Source organism: Ananas comosus, linkage group 15 (assembly GCF_001540865.1).
Source record: "Ananas comosus cultivar F153 linkage group 15, ASM154086v1, whole genome shotgun sequence".
Classification (NCBI taxonomy): Eukaryota; Viridiplantae; Streptophyta; class Magnoliopsida; order Poales; family Bromeliaceae; genus Ananas; species Ananas comosus.
In genome coordinates this window covers 3,535,200-3,552,435 of record NC_033635.1, presented here as the reverse complement: position 1 = coordinate 3,552,435, position 17,236 = coordinate 3,535,200, and the positions used below count along the sequence as shown (strand labels likewise).

The window sequence follows — 17,236 nt, the reverse complement described above, 5'->3', positions numbered from 1 at the left end:
AGCTCTTTCATAAAGTCCTTACAGAAGAAGAGGCTGCGGTCTCTACGTATTTTCACTTCATCCATAACAAGAAATTCTACCCATACACTACAAAATAAAATATATGTTTCATACTCTACCATCTGAAGATTAAAATAATTCCCCGACGATTTTTAGTATTAAAAAATTATAATAAAATTAGTCCAATGCTCGATCTATAAGACTATGACTCATAAAATGATACAATAAATATAAATAAATAACCACCACCGATACATTACTCTACCCTCCTAGCAACAAAGAATACAAGTGTATGTAAACCTGGTTCACCAAATACGGTAGGGGCAAAGGACAATGGGCCCCACCACCAATAATAACAACATTTAGAATAGGAATATAACTACTCACGGGAATATCAAAAATAAATAGGAATCGAACAACAGGAAGACAATACAGCTGTGACAAAGAGAGAGAGAAATGATATATTTATATATTTATATCATGTCACGAGGGTTTCGGATCTACGCCAATAGCGCGGCGAACAGCAGTAGGGCCCACCCGGACATCGCGCTTCCCAACGCAGTTGTCAACTTCCTCGCACCGTTTTGCTGCATCACATAAAAAAAAAAGGAAAAAAAGAGGGAACAACAGGTTAGGTTAATTTAATTTAATTTAATTTAATTGATTGATTAATTCATTAGTTCAGATGATTAATTGTTTATTTTATAACATAATCAGGTGGGTTTTATTAATGTTAATTAATAACAATTATTATTAGTGCTCATTATTCGGGTTAGGATAGCGCACGTTAGTTTTACGAACTGATAATGTTCTAACGTGCGCCTATTTAATGTCCTCACAAACGCTTTTGGTGCGGACATGAATCACATGATTCAAAATCGCGCGGAGCGAATCCGGCGCACGTTAACAACGGCCTATATCGTGCGCCGAGACGTTAAAAATTAAAATACGCCATCGAGTCAGGTGATTACAAATATAGTGAAAATTGCACCGCCATTTTCTTTTTTTTTTTGTGCTAATTTTTATTTTAGTTCTCAAATTTTTAAGTTTTACATTATATATTTCAAGTTAGTAAAAAAATTTTTTTTTTTTTTTGTATCTAATTATTTTTAAAGAACAAATTATACATAAATCTAATTCATCTATATATAAATATATTAGTATTTACCCAATCCAGCTTCTATACTATCGATAGTATCAAACGCATTTGATGGTATCAAATTTTTTGCTGTTAAATCTATCGCTGTGACCATTTTCACTTATTAGATCATATAATTCAACCAACCATCCAGTCAATTCTAAAAGACAACTATCGATCTAATTAAAAATTACTATCATTCTAACCGTATATTTCTCAAACGCTGGATATTATTAATAGTATAGCAGCATAACTCAGTATTACCTATCATGTGTCTCATTTCATATTCATTCAATGGTGCTATTTAAGTTATTTGGCTAAAAAATTGAACTACTAGATAAAAGAACAAATAATAGTTTATAGGATAAATCATAATTTGCTATCCTGATTTAGCTTATTTTTATTTTGTCCCTTAACACAAAAGATTTTTTTTTTTTTTGAGAGATAGGTAGCACGCTACCCGCTTCGTTTATTTTATTTAGAAATAAACTTAGCTGAAAATATGAATCAACTAGGATTCGAACTTAGGACCTCGGCTACTAACCACCAAGCCCTTAACACAAAAGGTTAAATTTAGTCCCTGGTGGTTGGTTTAGCTCATTATCATTTTGGTGTTTTGCGGTTCAAAAAGATTTACTTAAGTACTGTATGTGTGGTTATCAAAAATATTTATTTCATTATTTTGTTTGGTAATAAAATTTTTATTCAACGTAAAGATAGACTCACATAACAGTTAAACATAATTTTTGAACCACAAAATAATTAAGTAGAAATAAGATAAACCACATGCAACCAAATTGAAGTTGCGCTAACTTATATCATAAAATATTAAAATAAAGTTTCTTATCGAAAATTAAAAATTCAAAATAATGAGTTTTATTATTTTATTTACATAAAGCCTGAGAGTAAGTTGAGGACGAGCAGTATAATCTACAGATCACGGATATTACATCCAACGGCTCATTTTGCCGAACGGGAGGAAACCTCTTCGGCGCGAAAATGGCATCACGCGCACGTTAGCGACGAGCAAATCGCTATCGTGCGCCGAGACAATGTGGGCCGTGGGTGTGAATCGTGATCGGAAGAAGAAGAGAAAGGTAGAAGAGACGAGTCCGTACCGACACGTCGGCTGCGGCGACGCTGGGGCCGGGGGTTTCCGCCGCGCCGGCGGGCACCTCGGCGGCCGGAGCCGGCGGGCTCGCCCCCGGAGCCGAGGCGGCGCCCTTCTTCTTCTTCTTCTTCGGCGGCGCAGCCTTCTTCGGCGACGGCGCGGGCACCTCCGCCGCCTTCGTCGGCGGCGCCACCGCTGGGGCGGGGGCGGCGGGGATGGTGGCGGGGATCGGCGCCGGAGAGGGGGGCGAGAGCACGGGAGGGGGCGTCGGGGGGGACTTCACCGGCGCGGTTGCTGCCGCGGCGGGGGCGGGGGCGCGCGCGTTGGTGCGGCGCCGGGCCGGGGCCTCGGCCTTGGTCGGGGGCGCCGGGGCGGGGCCGCGGCCTGGTCGGGTCGCCGGAGCGGGGGCCGCAGCGTTTGTCGGGTCGCTGGGGCGGGGCCGCGGCGTTTGTCGGGGTCGCCGGGGCGGGGGCCTGGGGCTTGAAGCGGGGCCGCGTAGGGGAGCGCGGAGGCGACGGGGGGATCGGAGTGGGTGTCGTGGGAGCGCGCGGCCGCGGAGGAGGAGGAGGAGGAGGGGGAGGAGGCGGGGGATTGGGCGGAGGAGAGGGCGAGAGCGAGGGAGATGAGGGCGATGTATAGGAGGGATCTCGGCGCCATTGGAGTGGAGTGGAGTGGAGTTGATTAGGGTTTTAGTGGAGTAGAGGGAGTGAGGAGAGAGCGTATTAAATAGACGCGAACTGTGAAGGGGATGGAGCGAAGAGGCGCGCCGTGTATAGACTATAGAGAGAGAAAGAGAGGGGGCCCCTGGGCACGTGCGCTGAGAGTCTAATTGGGGGCCCATTGGGCCGAGTCACGTGGGCCTTTCTCTTTTGATTTTTCGGTTTTTTTTGTTCGCTGTGCGGATACGGCCAATGGGGAGGGCCCCTGCTTGTTTGGTGCCGTTAGGGGTAACGTTCGCAGAAACGTACGATGAATATCATTGCCTGCACTTGGTGTATAAAGAAATTTCATACACCGCACCACTAAATTTTTGTCACAAACGACCTCTAAAATTGGAATTTAACACACCCCAATTTATTATTAAATTTATCATGTTTAAAATTAATATATATATATATATATATATATATATATATATATATATTAAAAATCATTAAATTTTGAAACCCATTTCTTACTAATTAAATAATTTTATTTTCTCTATCATTTAGATATTATACACCACACTATTGTTTTAGACTTTAATTTTAGTATAATTGATAATAAAATATTCGGTAGGTGCATGAACTAGCATACACCAGGTGCAAACAATAACTTCTCACATACTTACATTGACAGCTCTTTTTATAGGTAGTACCAAGGAAAAAAAAATGAGGAACTTATAATTTTTCTCTCTCTTTACTATTTACACTTCTTGGATTACTAATTCAGTGCATACACTTTTTTGGATTACAATATCTTGCATACCAAAATGTACACAAGACACTGAGTAGGCTGGATTTAGAAGAGGGATAAGGGGTGTCAACGGGTCAGAATCACGGCGAATTTTCAAAAACTTGAACCCAAATCTAATAACCAAACTTGAAATTTGAATTCAGACCAGAAACCAGCAGATTTCGAAAATCCATATCCAATACCTAATTTGACTAAAAACTTAAACTCCAAATTCGAATTCGAAATAATTATTTCTATTTGCTATATTTTAAAATATAATATATTAAAATCTAAATTTTTAAAAGGCTAAATTACAGAAAATCTCTCTGTCAAAATTGATTTTTCACTTTCTCCCCATGTCATTTAAAAATCTACACTTTGTCCTTTTGTAAAATGAAAAATATTCACTTCGCTCTCTATCGTTAGTGATCCGTTAGGGTTCCGTTATAAAATATTTTTTTATACCAAAAATACCCCCCGCCCTCTCTACTGTTGCTTCGCCCTCTTCCGCCTTGCCACCTCACCGCCTTGCCCTCCTCCACTGCCTCACCCTCGCCCACATCTCCGTCCGCACCCATAAACACCCTCTCGTCTTCCTCTGCTGCCTCGCCTTCGCCCTCGTTGCCCTTGCCTGCCTCTCCATCCACGCCCACCTCGATTTTCTCCCTACTGTCGCCGAAATGGAGGGACGACGAGGGTGCAGGAAAAGAAAGGGAGCAGGTGGAGAAGAAAATGGAGAGGAATCGCTGCAGATTGAGACCGGAACCGCGGCCGATCGAGGTGGCGGATGAACAAGATAGGGAAGGAGACAAAAATGGTGAGGGGCAAAATGGTTATTTTGTCATCACAGTTCACACCGCAGCCTCCTATGAATATTTTTTATTTTATAATGGGATAAAGTGCAGGTTTTATATTTGAGATTAAACCTTCTATCGTTAATTTTGTTAGTTACTACTCCTAACTTAATTGTGATACACTAAATAAGAGGCCATTTGGTTGTATATAGTTGCAACTGCACGGCAGTTATAACTGTATGTAAATGCAAATTCAGTGTTTGGTTTAATGTATTTAATTCAAACTCCTGCAGTAGGAACTGCAAGAGGAACTACTATCCATATTGGCTGCAATTCCAATTGCAGCAATTGAAGAAAGAAACTTTAAACAAAAAATAAGCTTACCTCCTTAATTATTTTTAAACAACTTTTTTTTTACAATGGAGGTAATCTCACCATCATATATATAATATGATCGATAAAATTTTAAAAATTATTTTTCAACAGTATGCAACCAAATAAATTATTTATAGTGACAGTACTTTTTTCTACATTTAATCAAACAAAAAATATATAATTACAAGTATTATATTTTTAATTACGTATATCTTCAACTATATTATAGTTATAATTACATTCAACTAAACGGTCTGTACCATAAAAGGTTGCAATAGGAAATACATATCTTACTTGTTAACTCTTGTCCTTCACCTGAGATGCTCTGTGAGTCTGTGACTCGTGAACGTTGGGCTCAAGCTCAATTAATGAGAGAAAACAAACTCTGCTTTTTAAATGGGGGCTCATTCACATGAAAAAGACACCAGTTACAGGTTAAGTCTCATGAATAGCTCTCATAATTGAATGCACAATCGACAATTTTGCATTGAGCAGAGGTAAAGGAAAGAGTTTTAATTGGTGGGAGTGGGCAATAAAGAGTACTGTAATAAAAAGTAGCAGTGATAGACATATATCTCTGGTTAGATATAATTTAAAATAATAAAAAGTATTATAGTTGTTGAAGTTTAAAGAATAGCAAAAATTTACAAACTGGATAACTAATATATTCAGAAATCAAAATTGGATCAGGTTGCTTGTTTTACTAGTCTTCTTGGATCGTTCTTATCTCGATACTCTTGGATCTTCCACATACATATCTCGTCTAAATTCAAATCCACATTGTATGTGCATCGGATTAAGTTTGAACAGATCAAAAATGAACACACCACATAACTACAGTAATAAAAGGTATGGTAAAAAATATTGTAACCATATCTTTTCATTCAAATGGCGATTATGTATGTAAATTTACTTCTTATTTAAAATTATTCTCCTCCAGCTACTGTATTTGGAAGTGCGACTGGTTTGAATTAGTTCTAACTATTACAAGTGAACCTCTCCGTGCCGTTCCAATTAAAATAATTGTATCCAACTATACCCAAACAAATACAGTATTTTACTCTACGTGCAGTTTCCATCGCATGCAATTAAACAACCCCTAAATTTAAATGAGCGCACGGTGGTTCGAAAGTAAAAGCTACAATTACAAACTCAGGACCGAAAAATAGAACCAGTATTAATTCGAGTGTTGTTATTAGCATAGCTGATTTTAGAATCCACGGCATGATACATTAATTAAATTGTGTAGTTATTAACTAACTTAATTTAACTCGATTTAATGAATCTAGTTTGATAATTGTAAAATTGGTCTATTAATAATGTGAAAACTTTTACAGTAAAAAAAGAAAAAGATAAAGATAAAAACATACAAAATTTATGTAAACTATAAATAATTTTTAATCGTTTACTTGTTAAATTTGATTTTACTATCTAACCTTACAATTTATTTTATTTAAGTTAATCAACGGCATTTTGACTTTTAAAATTTAAATACATCGTTTGTCTTTATAGATTTCATTAATATACTTCATACGATTCTTCTAACTATAATTTTATTAAACTAATTAGTTTAAATTTTAAAGTCAAAATACCGTTGATTAATTTAAGTCAGATAAATTTAAAAATTGAATAGTAAAATTAAATTTTTTGAAAAATTAAATAGTTGATTTAAAATAATTTACAGTGCTCTCTTTGCACTGTACACTGTGGCCCTTTACAACCTGTAAAAGACGAAAGCAAAAAGATAAATACAAATAAAAAGTACAGCTACAGAAGAAGAGGCATAGAACTATAGAAGGTACGGTAAGTAGTAAAAAAAAGGAAACTTTAAATACCCCTATGGTTTCGTATTTTTTCACTTTAGTATCACGTGGTTTAAAATGTATCGAGCTAGTACCATATGGTTTCGTACTTTCTCATTTTAGTACTCTGTGGTTTCAAGTGTATCAAGTTAGTACCCTGTAGTTTCACACTTTCTCCCTTTAGCACCATGTGGTTTAATATTTCGTTAAATTATATAACCCAAAATGGATAATAAAAAAAGAAAATTGAAACCACATGGTACTAGCTTGATACAAAAATAAAACCATAAAGTACTAACTTGATACATTTGAAACCATAGAGTACTAAAGTGAGAAAGTGTGAAACCACAGCGTACTAACTTGATACACTTTAAACCACAGTGTACTAAAGTGAGAAAATGCGAAATCACAGGAGCTATTTGAAGTTTTTCCTAAAAAAATTTAAAAATATGTATATAAAAATTTAAAAATTAAAAATTATGAAAAAATGGGACCATTTCTACAGCTGTACAGTGAGCCCATGTTGGCTTAACGGTCATATGCCACTAGTACGTAGCGGGTTATCGGTATGGGCCAATAACGAGCTATAAGTTTACCAGCAACTCAGTATTATTTCGTTTTCCCATTTGTTATATAGAACAGAGTTATTACACTTTGGAAAGTATAAAGAAATTAATGCTTCTAATTTTTTAACTCTTAAATCAACTTTTTTAACCATTTGTAATATTTAAATTAATATTATTATTCTGTGGGGACCCTCAATTCTAGAGAGATCACTCAACCTCAAGGGTTACTACTATCATTTCAATCGTATAATTTTTTATTTAAGGATCAAAAAATCGGAAGCATGAACTTTTTTATACTTTTGAAAGTATAAAAACTCTACACCATTATATATATATATATATATATATATATATATATATATAGTTGGACTAGAATACTATTGATAGCAAAAAGTTTTTTTTGCTATCAAGTTTCTAACTTTTGAATCAACTCCTTTCATCATTTCTAACTATTAGATTAAATATTATAACCCAATGGGGACCAGTTAACCCTAGGGGGACCACTCAGACCTAAGAAACTAATATCATCATAACTCTACAATTTCTCATATAAGGGTTAAAAATTTGATAGTAAAAAAAGTATTTTACTATCAATAGTATTCTAGCTCAACCATCTATCTAAATATATATAGTTGAGCTAGAATACTCTCAAAAGCACCAAAGAATTGGTGCTTTTGAGTTTATAGTCCTTAGATGGAGTGATATTGGAATAGGATGATGGTGGTAGATGATGGTAGGTGAAATAGTGTTTAATTCAAAAGCTATTAGTAGTCAAAGGATAGATCTAAGAGGTTGGCGCTTCCCATTTGTTTTTTTGTTTTTTTTTTTGTAAACTTCAAATACCAATCATGTAGTTTCGTATTTTCTCACTTTAGTGCCATGTGGTTTAAAATGTATCAAGTTAGTGTTCTGTGGTTTCATTTTTATCTTTTTGTTAGCTTTTTCAGTAATTTTTTGTTAAATTATATGCAAAAATTTTAGATACCCATTTAAGTTTATCGAATATATTCACTTTATTATTCTTTAGTTTTAACTTTGTTACTGATTTAACGAAAAAAAAAATCATAAAATTGATAATAAAAAAATAAAAATGAACCCAAAGGACACTAAATTGATATACTTTAATTCACAGGATACTAAAGTTAGAAACTGTANTTTTTTTTTTTTTTTTTTTTTTCAGTTGTGTGTGTGGGCACAACGGTCGAGTTTTCTTGGAATCCGAGAGAGTGAGACATAATTTATTCTGGCCCCCTGATTGGTCCGTAGGAAAGTGACCTTCTCCCATGTTTATGTTTATATATGCTGGCGCTCATATTAAAAAAAAAATTGGTTGATTAATAAATGAAGTGTAAAATTGCAAATGAATTTGTTGCCATATCAATCACTTTAGAGGCAAGATTTTGGAGGCCTAAAACATTTCTCATTTATCATAAAGTTACATCAGCGCTGCTGTAAACTTCTTAATCTTTGCAATCTTCTCAACATATTCTGAAAATTATACCAGTAGCTTTCACCACATCTTCAAAGAGAAAGAGAGATGGTAGGTTTACAGTTTTGATATCAAGTGAAATTTATTTTGTTATTTATAACATACGGCATATTCAATACCTCTGCAAGAGTTAGTTGTTATCTTCTATCTTGGACGATGAGACCACAAGGTCTGGAACTAAAAAAGAAAAAAAAAAAAGAAGAGGGTACCCAAAACTAGTTCAAAAACAGGACAAATCCAATTGTCGTTCAGGCCAAACCAATTGAAACATTATCTAATTTTTTTTTTTTTAATCCAATTTTGTGACGGCCCAAGTTACTGATGGGCCGGGCCAGCCCATTTGCACCTCCTGCTAACCAATGAAAGCGCTGCTTCTCTTGTCGGGTCTATATACACCGCGTGCACGCGATAAATAATTATCTCTCTGCGGCTTGCAAATAGGCGGAGGATAAGGTCGCGCATAGCTCGTGACCTCGTCTCAAATCACGAAGAGCACCAAAGCCCCGACTCGATCACCGCCGTCCATTTGATGAGCTCCTTTATCAGAAACCCTCGTTCCTTCCCTCGCATTTGAAGCGCTTCTCCCCTCCTCCCTCTTCGAACTCGATCGGAGCTCCACTCATGGCGACTGTGACATTCTCCGCCGCTTTCGTCTCCGGCGATCCGCCGCGGCACGCGGCGGCGGCGGCGGCGGCGGCGCTCACGCGCCGGGCACCCGCGCTTTTGCCCGCCGCCGTGCGCGCGAAGGGCGGAGGATCGTGGGCGGCGAGGGCGACCGCGGCGGAGGCCGCGCCGGAGGCGGGGAAGAGGAGGCCGAGGGGCATCACGAAGCCGCGGCCTATATCACCGGAGCTCCAGGAGCTCGTGGGGGTGAAGGAGATTCCGAGGACCCAGGCGTTGAAGCTGATTTGGGCGTACATCAAGGAGAACAATCTCCAGGTTCTCTTCTATTTTTTTTTCTCTCTCTCTCTCTCTTTTTTGATGATGCTTTTAGGTTTAATCGTGCTTCTGATATTTGATGCGATGATGACAGGGTCATCATAATCATTGTACAGTTACTTTTTTTTTTTTCTTAATTAATGATCAAAAGAAAATGGTAAGGATTGCGATTACAATTATATCTACAATTAGAACTCTATATCGTAGTATCCAGATAGTATATAGATCGAATTTGCGCTAATTCTTCTTTATCCTGGGATGATAAAGCAAAAGGTAATCACTGAGCTTCTGCTTTTCTCAAGTCACTTTTAATCCTTTTAATTAGGTGCAAAACGGTGCATTAGTGAGTGTTTATGTTGACAATATTTAGTTGAATGTTAGTTATTTTAAGTACTTTATTTGATGCATCAAATTGGAATTAAAAGAAACAATCAAGAAGTGTGAAATAGAAAGAATTATTTTTGTAACTGGATGAAACTTGAGCTGCTGAATTTTAATCTCCAGGCACTTAAAGCAACACAAATATGGAACATGTAGTTTTTAAAATACTTAAAGTTGCACCAGAGCGAAGCCTTGCACCACCGCAAAAGCTACAGCTTCGGTGAAGAGCCCTGTTAAAATGTACACAGGACATTCACCTTGAGTTAAAATTTTAAACCCCAGTTTTATAAATGCTTCTTTCTATGAATTAAAACTCCCTTTTCGTATTCAATTTTAGAGCTTATATTTATGCCGGAGATCACAAAATGTATTAGCTACAAGTATTTATCGAAGTGCCATTCTACTTACATGAAAATTTGCATTAGAAGCAAACCTTTGCAAACCAACGTTGTGCCCACTCTTTTCTCTCTTATGGCTTTATGTAACTTAACCTTTTGAAGTTGGATAATCTGATTTTTTTTTTTTTTTCCTTGCTGACGTTTTGACATTGAAAGCAGTTACAATCGTTCGAGCCTATTTTCATTCATAAAACTATTTCTTACTATGTGCATTTATCCTCTTACGCAAATTTTGTATCAGCCGTGTTTACTATTAATAGGCAATTGTTCTTGAACGAGATTGTATAATTTTTTTACTATTTGACAATTGTTACAAGTTATAACTACTTTGTCCCCCCTCTAAATTGTGAACAGGACCCAGAGAACAAAAGGATAGTAGTCTGTGATGAGAAGCTGAAGAAGATATTTGGAGGAAAGGATCGCGTTGGGTTTCTTGAGATCTCAGGGTTGCTTAATCCTCACTTCATGAAGTAACAAAATGTAAGATAAATTCGTATCGTAGTCCTTTTTTTTATCTGCTTTTCGAGAGCAGTTCACTGGGCTACATGAGCCATGGCTATAACTAAAGCATTCATGCTGCATCATCTAATTTCTACTACTGAAGCCATGGCATTATCTTCGTCATTGCGCAAGAATAGGTCGATATTTTGCTCTGCGTGTACTGCATAACAGTAGAAAATAGTCAAGTGTAAAATATGAGAAGAGAAAGGAATTTAGATGCATCACCTATTTTTGAGCATATATATGTCAAATTACCATCTTTGTATCTCTGGGTTTTTTTTTTTGTGGCAATTGTAATGTTGTTAGTTCTGATGATGTTTGTTTCACAGACTCAACTTTGTTATCATGTTTTATGAATCAAGAGGGTAATATATCTTTTCACTTTATAATTGTGGTAATTTGAGAAAAACAGCTACCCTCTGTATTTGAGTTGATCTTTTCTTAAATCAGAAGAATGAATTTCATTTTCCTTTTTCAATTCACTGATTCTTTGAATAGTAAAGTATGCCAAGCTTTCAATGGATCTTCTGTTAACTTTGTTTCTCTCTGGTGATAGAAAGTACATTACAATTTCAGGATTTTGGCAGAGTTGCATTATCCTGAAATGTTATTACTTCAAACTCCAGCTGCATGAGAAGCTTAAATAATGCCAAAAGTTAAGAAGTTTTATTCAGTGACTCTTTAAGCTACTTGATGCCATGTTCATCAAACTAAAAGTTGATTTAATTAGACTGAAACTTGATAAAAAGAAGAGAAAAATTTAGTGCTTGCTTTGATCATTTGAATCTTAGATTACTTTCCTGCTTAAATTAGATCTAGGAAGTTAGGCTCCCTAATAAGTAGATGTTTTTGTAAAAGGTGAGAGGAGCAGCTTTTTTTTTGTTTAACAGTGACTTAGGGGCTCACTTTTTGAATTTCCTAGATTAAAAATAACCAAATGCAATGATTGAGATGAGAAACCATATTATATATTGCTAGAGACGACTAATTTTTTTACACACACTACTCCCACAAGGAGCTTCTAATGTTCTAACATACTGTACTCTCACAAATTTATGTAGGATATACTGACAAATTTATACGATGTATTAGACTGTATATATAAATTAATTAAAAGCATTTAATACTAATGTTTTCAATACATCACCAGTTCATAAATAGGACATTCCTGAGGACCCTAATTAGTACTAAAAAGTCACCTGGTCAATAAAGCCTAATAAGGCCTGCATAAATGCATCACCACCCACACCAACAACATCATCCCAACACCTTTAAACATCAATGTGTGGACCCTTCTCCTTTATCCGTAAAATTAACCAAGCATGTGTATGCCCCCAGGGCATCAGACAAAAAAGGAGACAATCTAGTGACAAAGATGAGCTCAGCATCATGGAGGGAAATCGATTTGAAATGAAATATTCAAATATAGGGTTTGAAAATTAAAGGATGAGATACATTTCTTCATGGAGGAAAAGATAAATGAACGGAGGGAAAGAAAAAGAAAAAAGATAAAAGAAGAAGCAATATTACATCTACTGATGTTTCTCATTTAGGGTTTGTTATATATATAGCTTATACGGTTGCACTCCTATTTACAGAGGGTAGCTCCCCTACTGAACTCCTCTAAATCAATAGAATAGAACACAAACTAGTATGAACAAACTAAATTGATTCTGATTCCTCTATCAAAAAGAAGAGTGTTGTTGATTCTTCATATGTGATCTTTAATCCTGTAATTTATCCGCTGCCGCGAAAACCTTGGCACGGCCCGTAGCCCCAGACCGCGGCCTCACTCCCTGCGAGAGCTGCTGCTCACAGCTGTCGCCGACCGAACCGATATTTATATCGGCCGGCGGAAAGACCGGGGATATTGAACGCCACCTCGTCGACGGTCCACACCTCCTCCATCCTCGTCTTCGTGTGGCTCGCCGCGGCCTCTCCGAACCTGAACAGGGTCACCGCCGACCGGCCCGAGTGCGCGATCATTATACCGTCAACCGGGCGGTAGTCGTTAAGCGAGGAGCTGATGGTGGTCTCCCAGTAAACTGCGTCAGCGCAGGTGTTCGATTGAATGCGCGTGAGGTGCGAGTCCTCGATGTGGATCAGGAGGCCGGTCCGGTGGCTGAAGTAGCCAAAGAGCACGTGGCGGATGATCTCCGCGGGCCCCTCGCTCCGGGCTTTGAAGGTTTTGGGGTCGGCGCTGAGCTTGAGGATGAAGCAATCCTCGCCGTCGATCCTGTTCTCGCCGATGCACCGTGCTCCCGCAAACATGTTTGCCGTGGTCAGGGGGTCCAGGCCCTGGTCGAACAGTTGGCGCAGATTACTCAAAGTGGATTTTTTTTCTTTTTTTTATTTTCGAGTAAAATATATCAAAAGAAAATCACAATTACGTTGAGCTAGCTTAAAAAGCATAGTAGCTTCCACCTATATATATATATATATATATATATATATATATATTATATATACTATATATAGAAAAAAATAATGAAAAAAAAAAACCTGGAGAGCGCGGCGGAGGGACGGACAGGCCCCTGGCGGCGTGGACGCCGAGCCAGGGGGTGTGGCGCCACACGAGGCGCCGTCGGAGCCCGCGCGGGCCTTGCAGCCGCCGACCGCGAGCTCGACGTACCACATGTCCGGGGCCATCTGCCACAGCACGAACCCGCCCGACGCCACGGCAGTGGGCGCAGCGGCCGCCCTCGACGAGCCGCCGATGCCGCCGCAGCTCTTGGTGGCCGTGGGCTGCTGGAATTCCGAGGCCACCATCTGCAGCTTCCCCATGGCGTAGGCGCTCCGGACGGAACGCAGCAGCTTCAGCCCTCGGGATGCTGAAGTGTACTGCTGCAGTATGTACTGTGCCGAAGATCTCTCCTGTTGCAAACAAAACTTACAAATTTACAATCTTCGATGAACTGAAATATGGGGGGATCTGCAGGCATGCATACATGCATGCGTCCGAGTAAAACAGCAAAATTACACACGTATTCACAATGTGTTCTTTTAATTTACAAACATTGTTGTTAAAGTTTATGCTTTTATAAAATATTATCTTTATATATTGCTGATATATAGATATTTATGATGTGGAATCAGTAAGATTAGAAGTTCGAACCCTTATTTGAGCTTAAATTGGACTAGGCGCGACACATCAGTGACAAGTAATATGCATTACTAATATGTTGACAAATTTACATTATGGAGACTAAACTCGTCAATAAGATATAAGTGCAGTGTTTTAAAATATTCATAATGCTTCTAAAATTATGAATTGAACTTCTATACTTTTAAAAACACCAAGTCATTGGTATTTATAGATTTTTAATTTTTGAATGAAGATTTATAGGGTTAGAAATATAGTGGCCCTCTAAAGTCGAGTGGGTGATTGGTGGAATAGTAAAATTTAAGAGATTTAATTGGTAAAAAAGATAGATCTAATGATGAAAAATTTATAAGCGCCAAGTGGTTGATGATTTTAAAATTAACATTCGTGGACTCCTAAAAAGATATATCTTCCAATAATTTTGAAAATTCTGAACCTTAGAATTCACAGAAGATGACAAGAATGATAGCCAAAATAGAAAATTAATTGATGAAAAAGTATTTCTAAGAATAATAATACCTTTTAAGGGTCAAAGAGCCACCAAACCAACAAAAATAAAAAATGAAAATAAAAATAAAAATCAGATTTAAATGGTCAGCTGAGCAGAGAAGAATAAATTCATAAACTTTTCAGAAATTTAGAGAGATGTATGTAAGAATTTGAAACTCTGAGTAGCAGATCAGAAATTAGAAACTTCTCTAGAGAGAGAGAGAGAGAGAGAGAGAGAGAGAGAGTTCAAATTGAACAAATAGGGTGGGGTGAGAAGTGGAAGCTCTCACAATGGAGGCGTCTTGAACGCAGAGGCGAGGGGGGAGAGGGTCTCCGGAGACTACATGAACGGGGGCGAGGGGGGCGCCCATGACGCCGAGCAAGAGCCGGAGATCGGAGCCGCCGCCGCCGCCGCGGCGGCGAGACGCCGTGGCGCCGCCTCCTCCTCCGCCGCACGCGGCGGCGGCGGCGGCGGAGAATGAAGGCGTGCGCCCCAGCTGAAAACCTCGGACCCACCCGCCCCACCCCTCCCTCCGCCCTTCTCCTCTCCCCCGCCGCCGCACGCCGTCCCGTCGGGCCCTCACGAGCGGCGCAGGGCCTCCGGCGCGCGGAGCTCCCGGATCTCGCTCATCTTCGTCATCGCCGGCTTCGCGCGCGGCGGTGCTCCGCGGCGAGCGGCTCCTGCCGCGGGCGCCCTTGCGCCGCCGCGGAATGACGCAGAGCGCCGCCGACCCCGACGCCGCCGCCTTCCCCGGGCTCCTCGGCCGCGACCGCCCCGGAGAGAGGCCCCGCGCCACCTCCTCCTTCAGCGCCGAGAAGAAGCCCTGCTTCTTCTTCTTATCCATCGCCCCCCAACCAAAACGCACGCACGCACGCACGCACGCAAAGTGTTTGTGGAAATGCGCTTCAAGAGAAGGGAAAATTTGTGCGCTATGTATAGTAGATTTGAACTGAGAGGAATCCTAACCCAAAAAAAAGAACCAAAAAAAAAAAGAAAAAGAAAAAAAGAAAAAGCGAAGAAGGTAACCGTTGAGAGACAGAGAGAGAGAGAGAGTTTGGAGATTATTATAACAATAAAAAAATATATTCCGAATGATGCAGTATAAAATAATTAGGACCATATCTGGTTCCAAATATTTTCCCACTCTACATGCACGAGAATTTCCTGCATTAAGATCCAACGGTCACCTTAAAATATGGACAACGTGTATGTTACCCATCGTATTTTTATTTCCACATATATATAAATTTATTAATTAAATTCTAATTATTATTTATCAACTAAATCTGCTTACATTCAATAAATTCAATATACTTTTATTAAAAATATATTTTGCTAATACCAGTTCCCAGTGTAACACCGAACTACCCTACTACAAAATATTTACATTCTGAGTTTCGAGAATTCGCTGAGAATCCAAAATTAGAATACTGCAAACTAGTTTCCGAATATTAGTTTGAATAAAATTTTAAAAGGTTAATTATATATGACTAGTTTTGCTTTTTTTTTTTTTAAGAAATAGATAGTACGATACTCGCTTCATTCAATGTAAATATGAATTAAGCAACAAGGATGAGACATTGAAGGCCTCGAAAGAGACGCGAGACGGCATGAAAAAAAAAGAAAAGAAAAGAAAAGAAAAAAAACATTAGACTCGGTTAGTCGAGAAGGCTTGTTTCCAAGAGTTTGTCAATAGTTTGATCTTGGAGACTAACAACACGCGGTTCAGTAGGGCGTTGCGAAAAATCGTGCCATTTCCGGCCTTTCAGGTAACCCACCATCAAGCTACTAAACGACTCAAACTATTAAGATATGGTCGCGATCTATTCCCCGCCATCCATCTAACCCAAACAAAGACCACGTCGTCATCCGGATCCCTACAAAGGGCATCCTCCACCGACATCACCAAAAAAAATACGAGTAAAAACACACCGTAAAAATAGATGGTCCACAGTTTCAACATCAGCCCCACACAACACATAAGATGTGTTGCCAGACCATCCTCTTTTTACAAAATTATCTGCTCTAAAAAGTCTTCTCTTAAGAACAAGTCAAGAAAACACCTTCACTTTTAAAAATATTCGTAGGCTTTAAATCTTGCTTGTTCGGTCGTCCCTCGTGCCCCGTCAAGAAAACACCTTCAGTTTTGATATTTATTGGTTGCAATTATTGATTATATTTTGTACTGTACCAGCTACTTCTCAAAAAAGAAATCATTTAAACTTCTAAATTACTCAATTGTTCTACACACGCTATCATAGCAGTTTTTTTTTTTTTTCTTTTTCAATTACAAAATATAATTAGTGTGGAACCAAGGATTAATGATGATAATGATGAGGTTATATTGATGTTATTATTAATAAATTTCAGTTTTCAAATAGGTAAACTGCACTTCTGGTCCCTAACATTTTATCAATTGCACTTTGCTCCTAGAACTTTTAAAACGCTTATCTAAACAGAGAGCCAATAGATTAAATAGGATTTTTTTTAAAATTTTTTTGAAAACTAAGTATTGAATTTAAAAAATTTAAAAATAACATAAAATTTATTTGAGAGTTTAGGAACTTTAGTGCAATTTTTCAGTTTTTCGAAACAGTCGTAAGAATCTTGCTACGGTGATAGCGGAAGCAAACGAGTATGTTTAAGGTGATAATTAACTCGGGCTACTCTATCAGGGCCGTCCAATTCGAATTTAACGGTCAATCTCCACTGATG

General features: G+C 38.4%; 1 protein-coding gene and 2 pseudogenes across 1 annotated transcript; 1 reads left to right on the top strand and 2 right to left on the bottom strand.

Annotated features, from left to right (window-relative positions):
• LOC109721517 lies at nt 484-4,261 on the bottom strand (annotated as a pseudogene).
• On the top strand, nt 9,130-11,243 carry LOC109721696 (upstream activation factor subunit spp27-like). Its single transcript, XM_020249437.1, has 2 exons — nt 9,130-9,648; nt 10,782-11,243. The coding sequence occupies exons 1-2, from the start codon at nt 9,331-9,333 to the stop codon at nt 10,899-10,901; spliced, it is 438 nt and encodes a 145-aa protein (XP_020105026.1). The 5' UTR covers nt 9,130-9,330; the 3' UTR covers nt 10,902-11,243.
• On the bottom strand, nt 12,333-15,714 carry LOC109721695 (annotated as a pseudogene).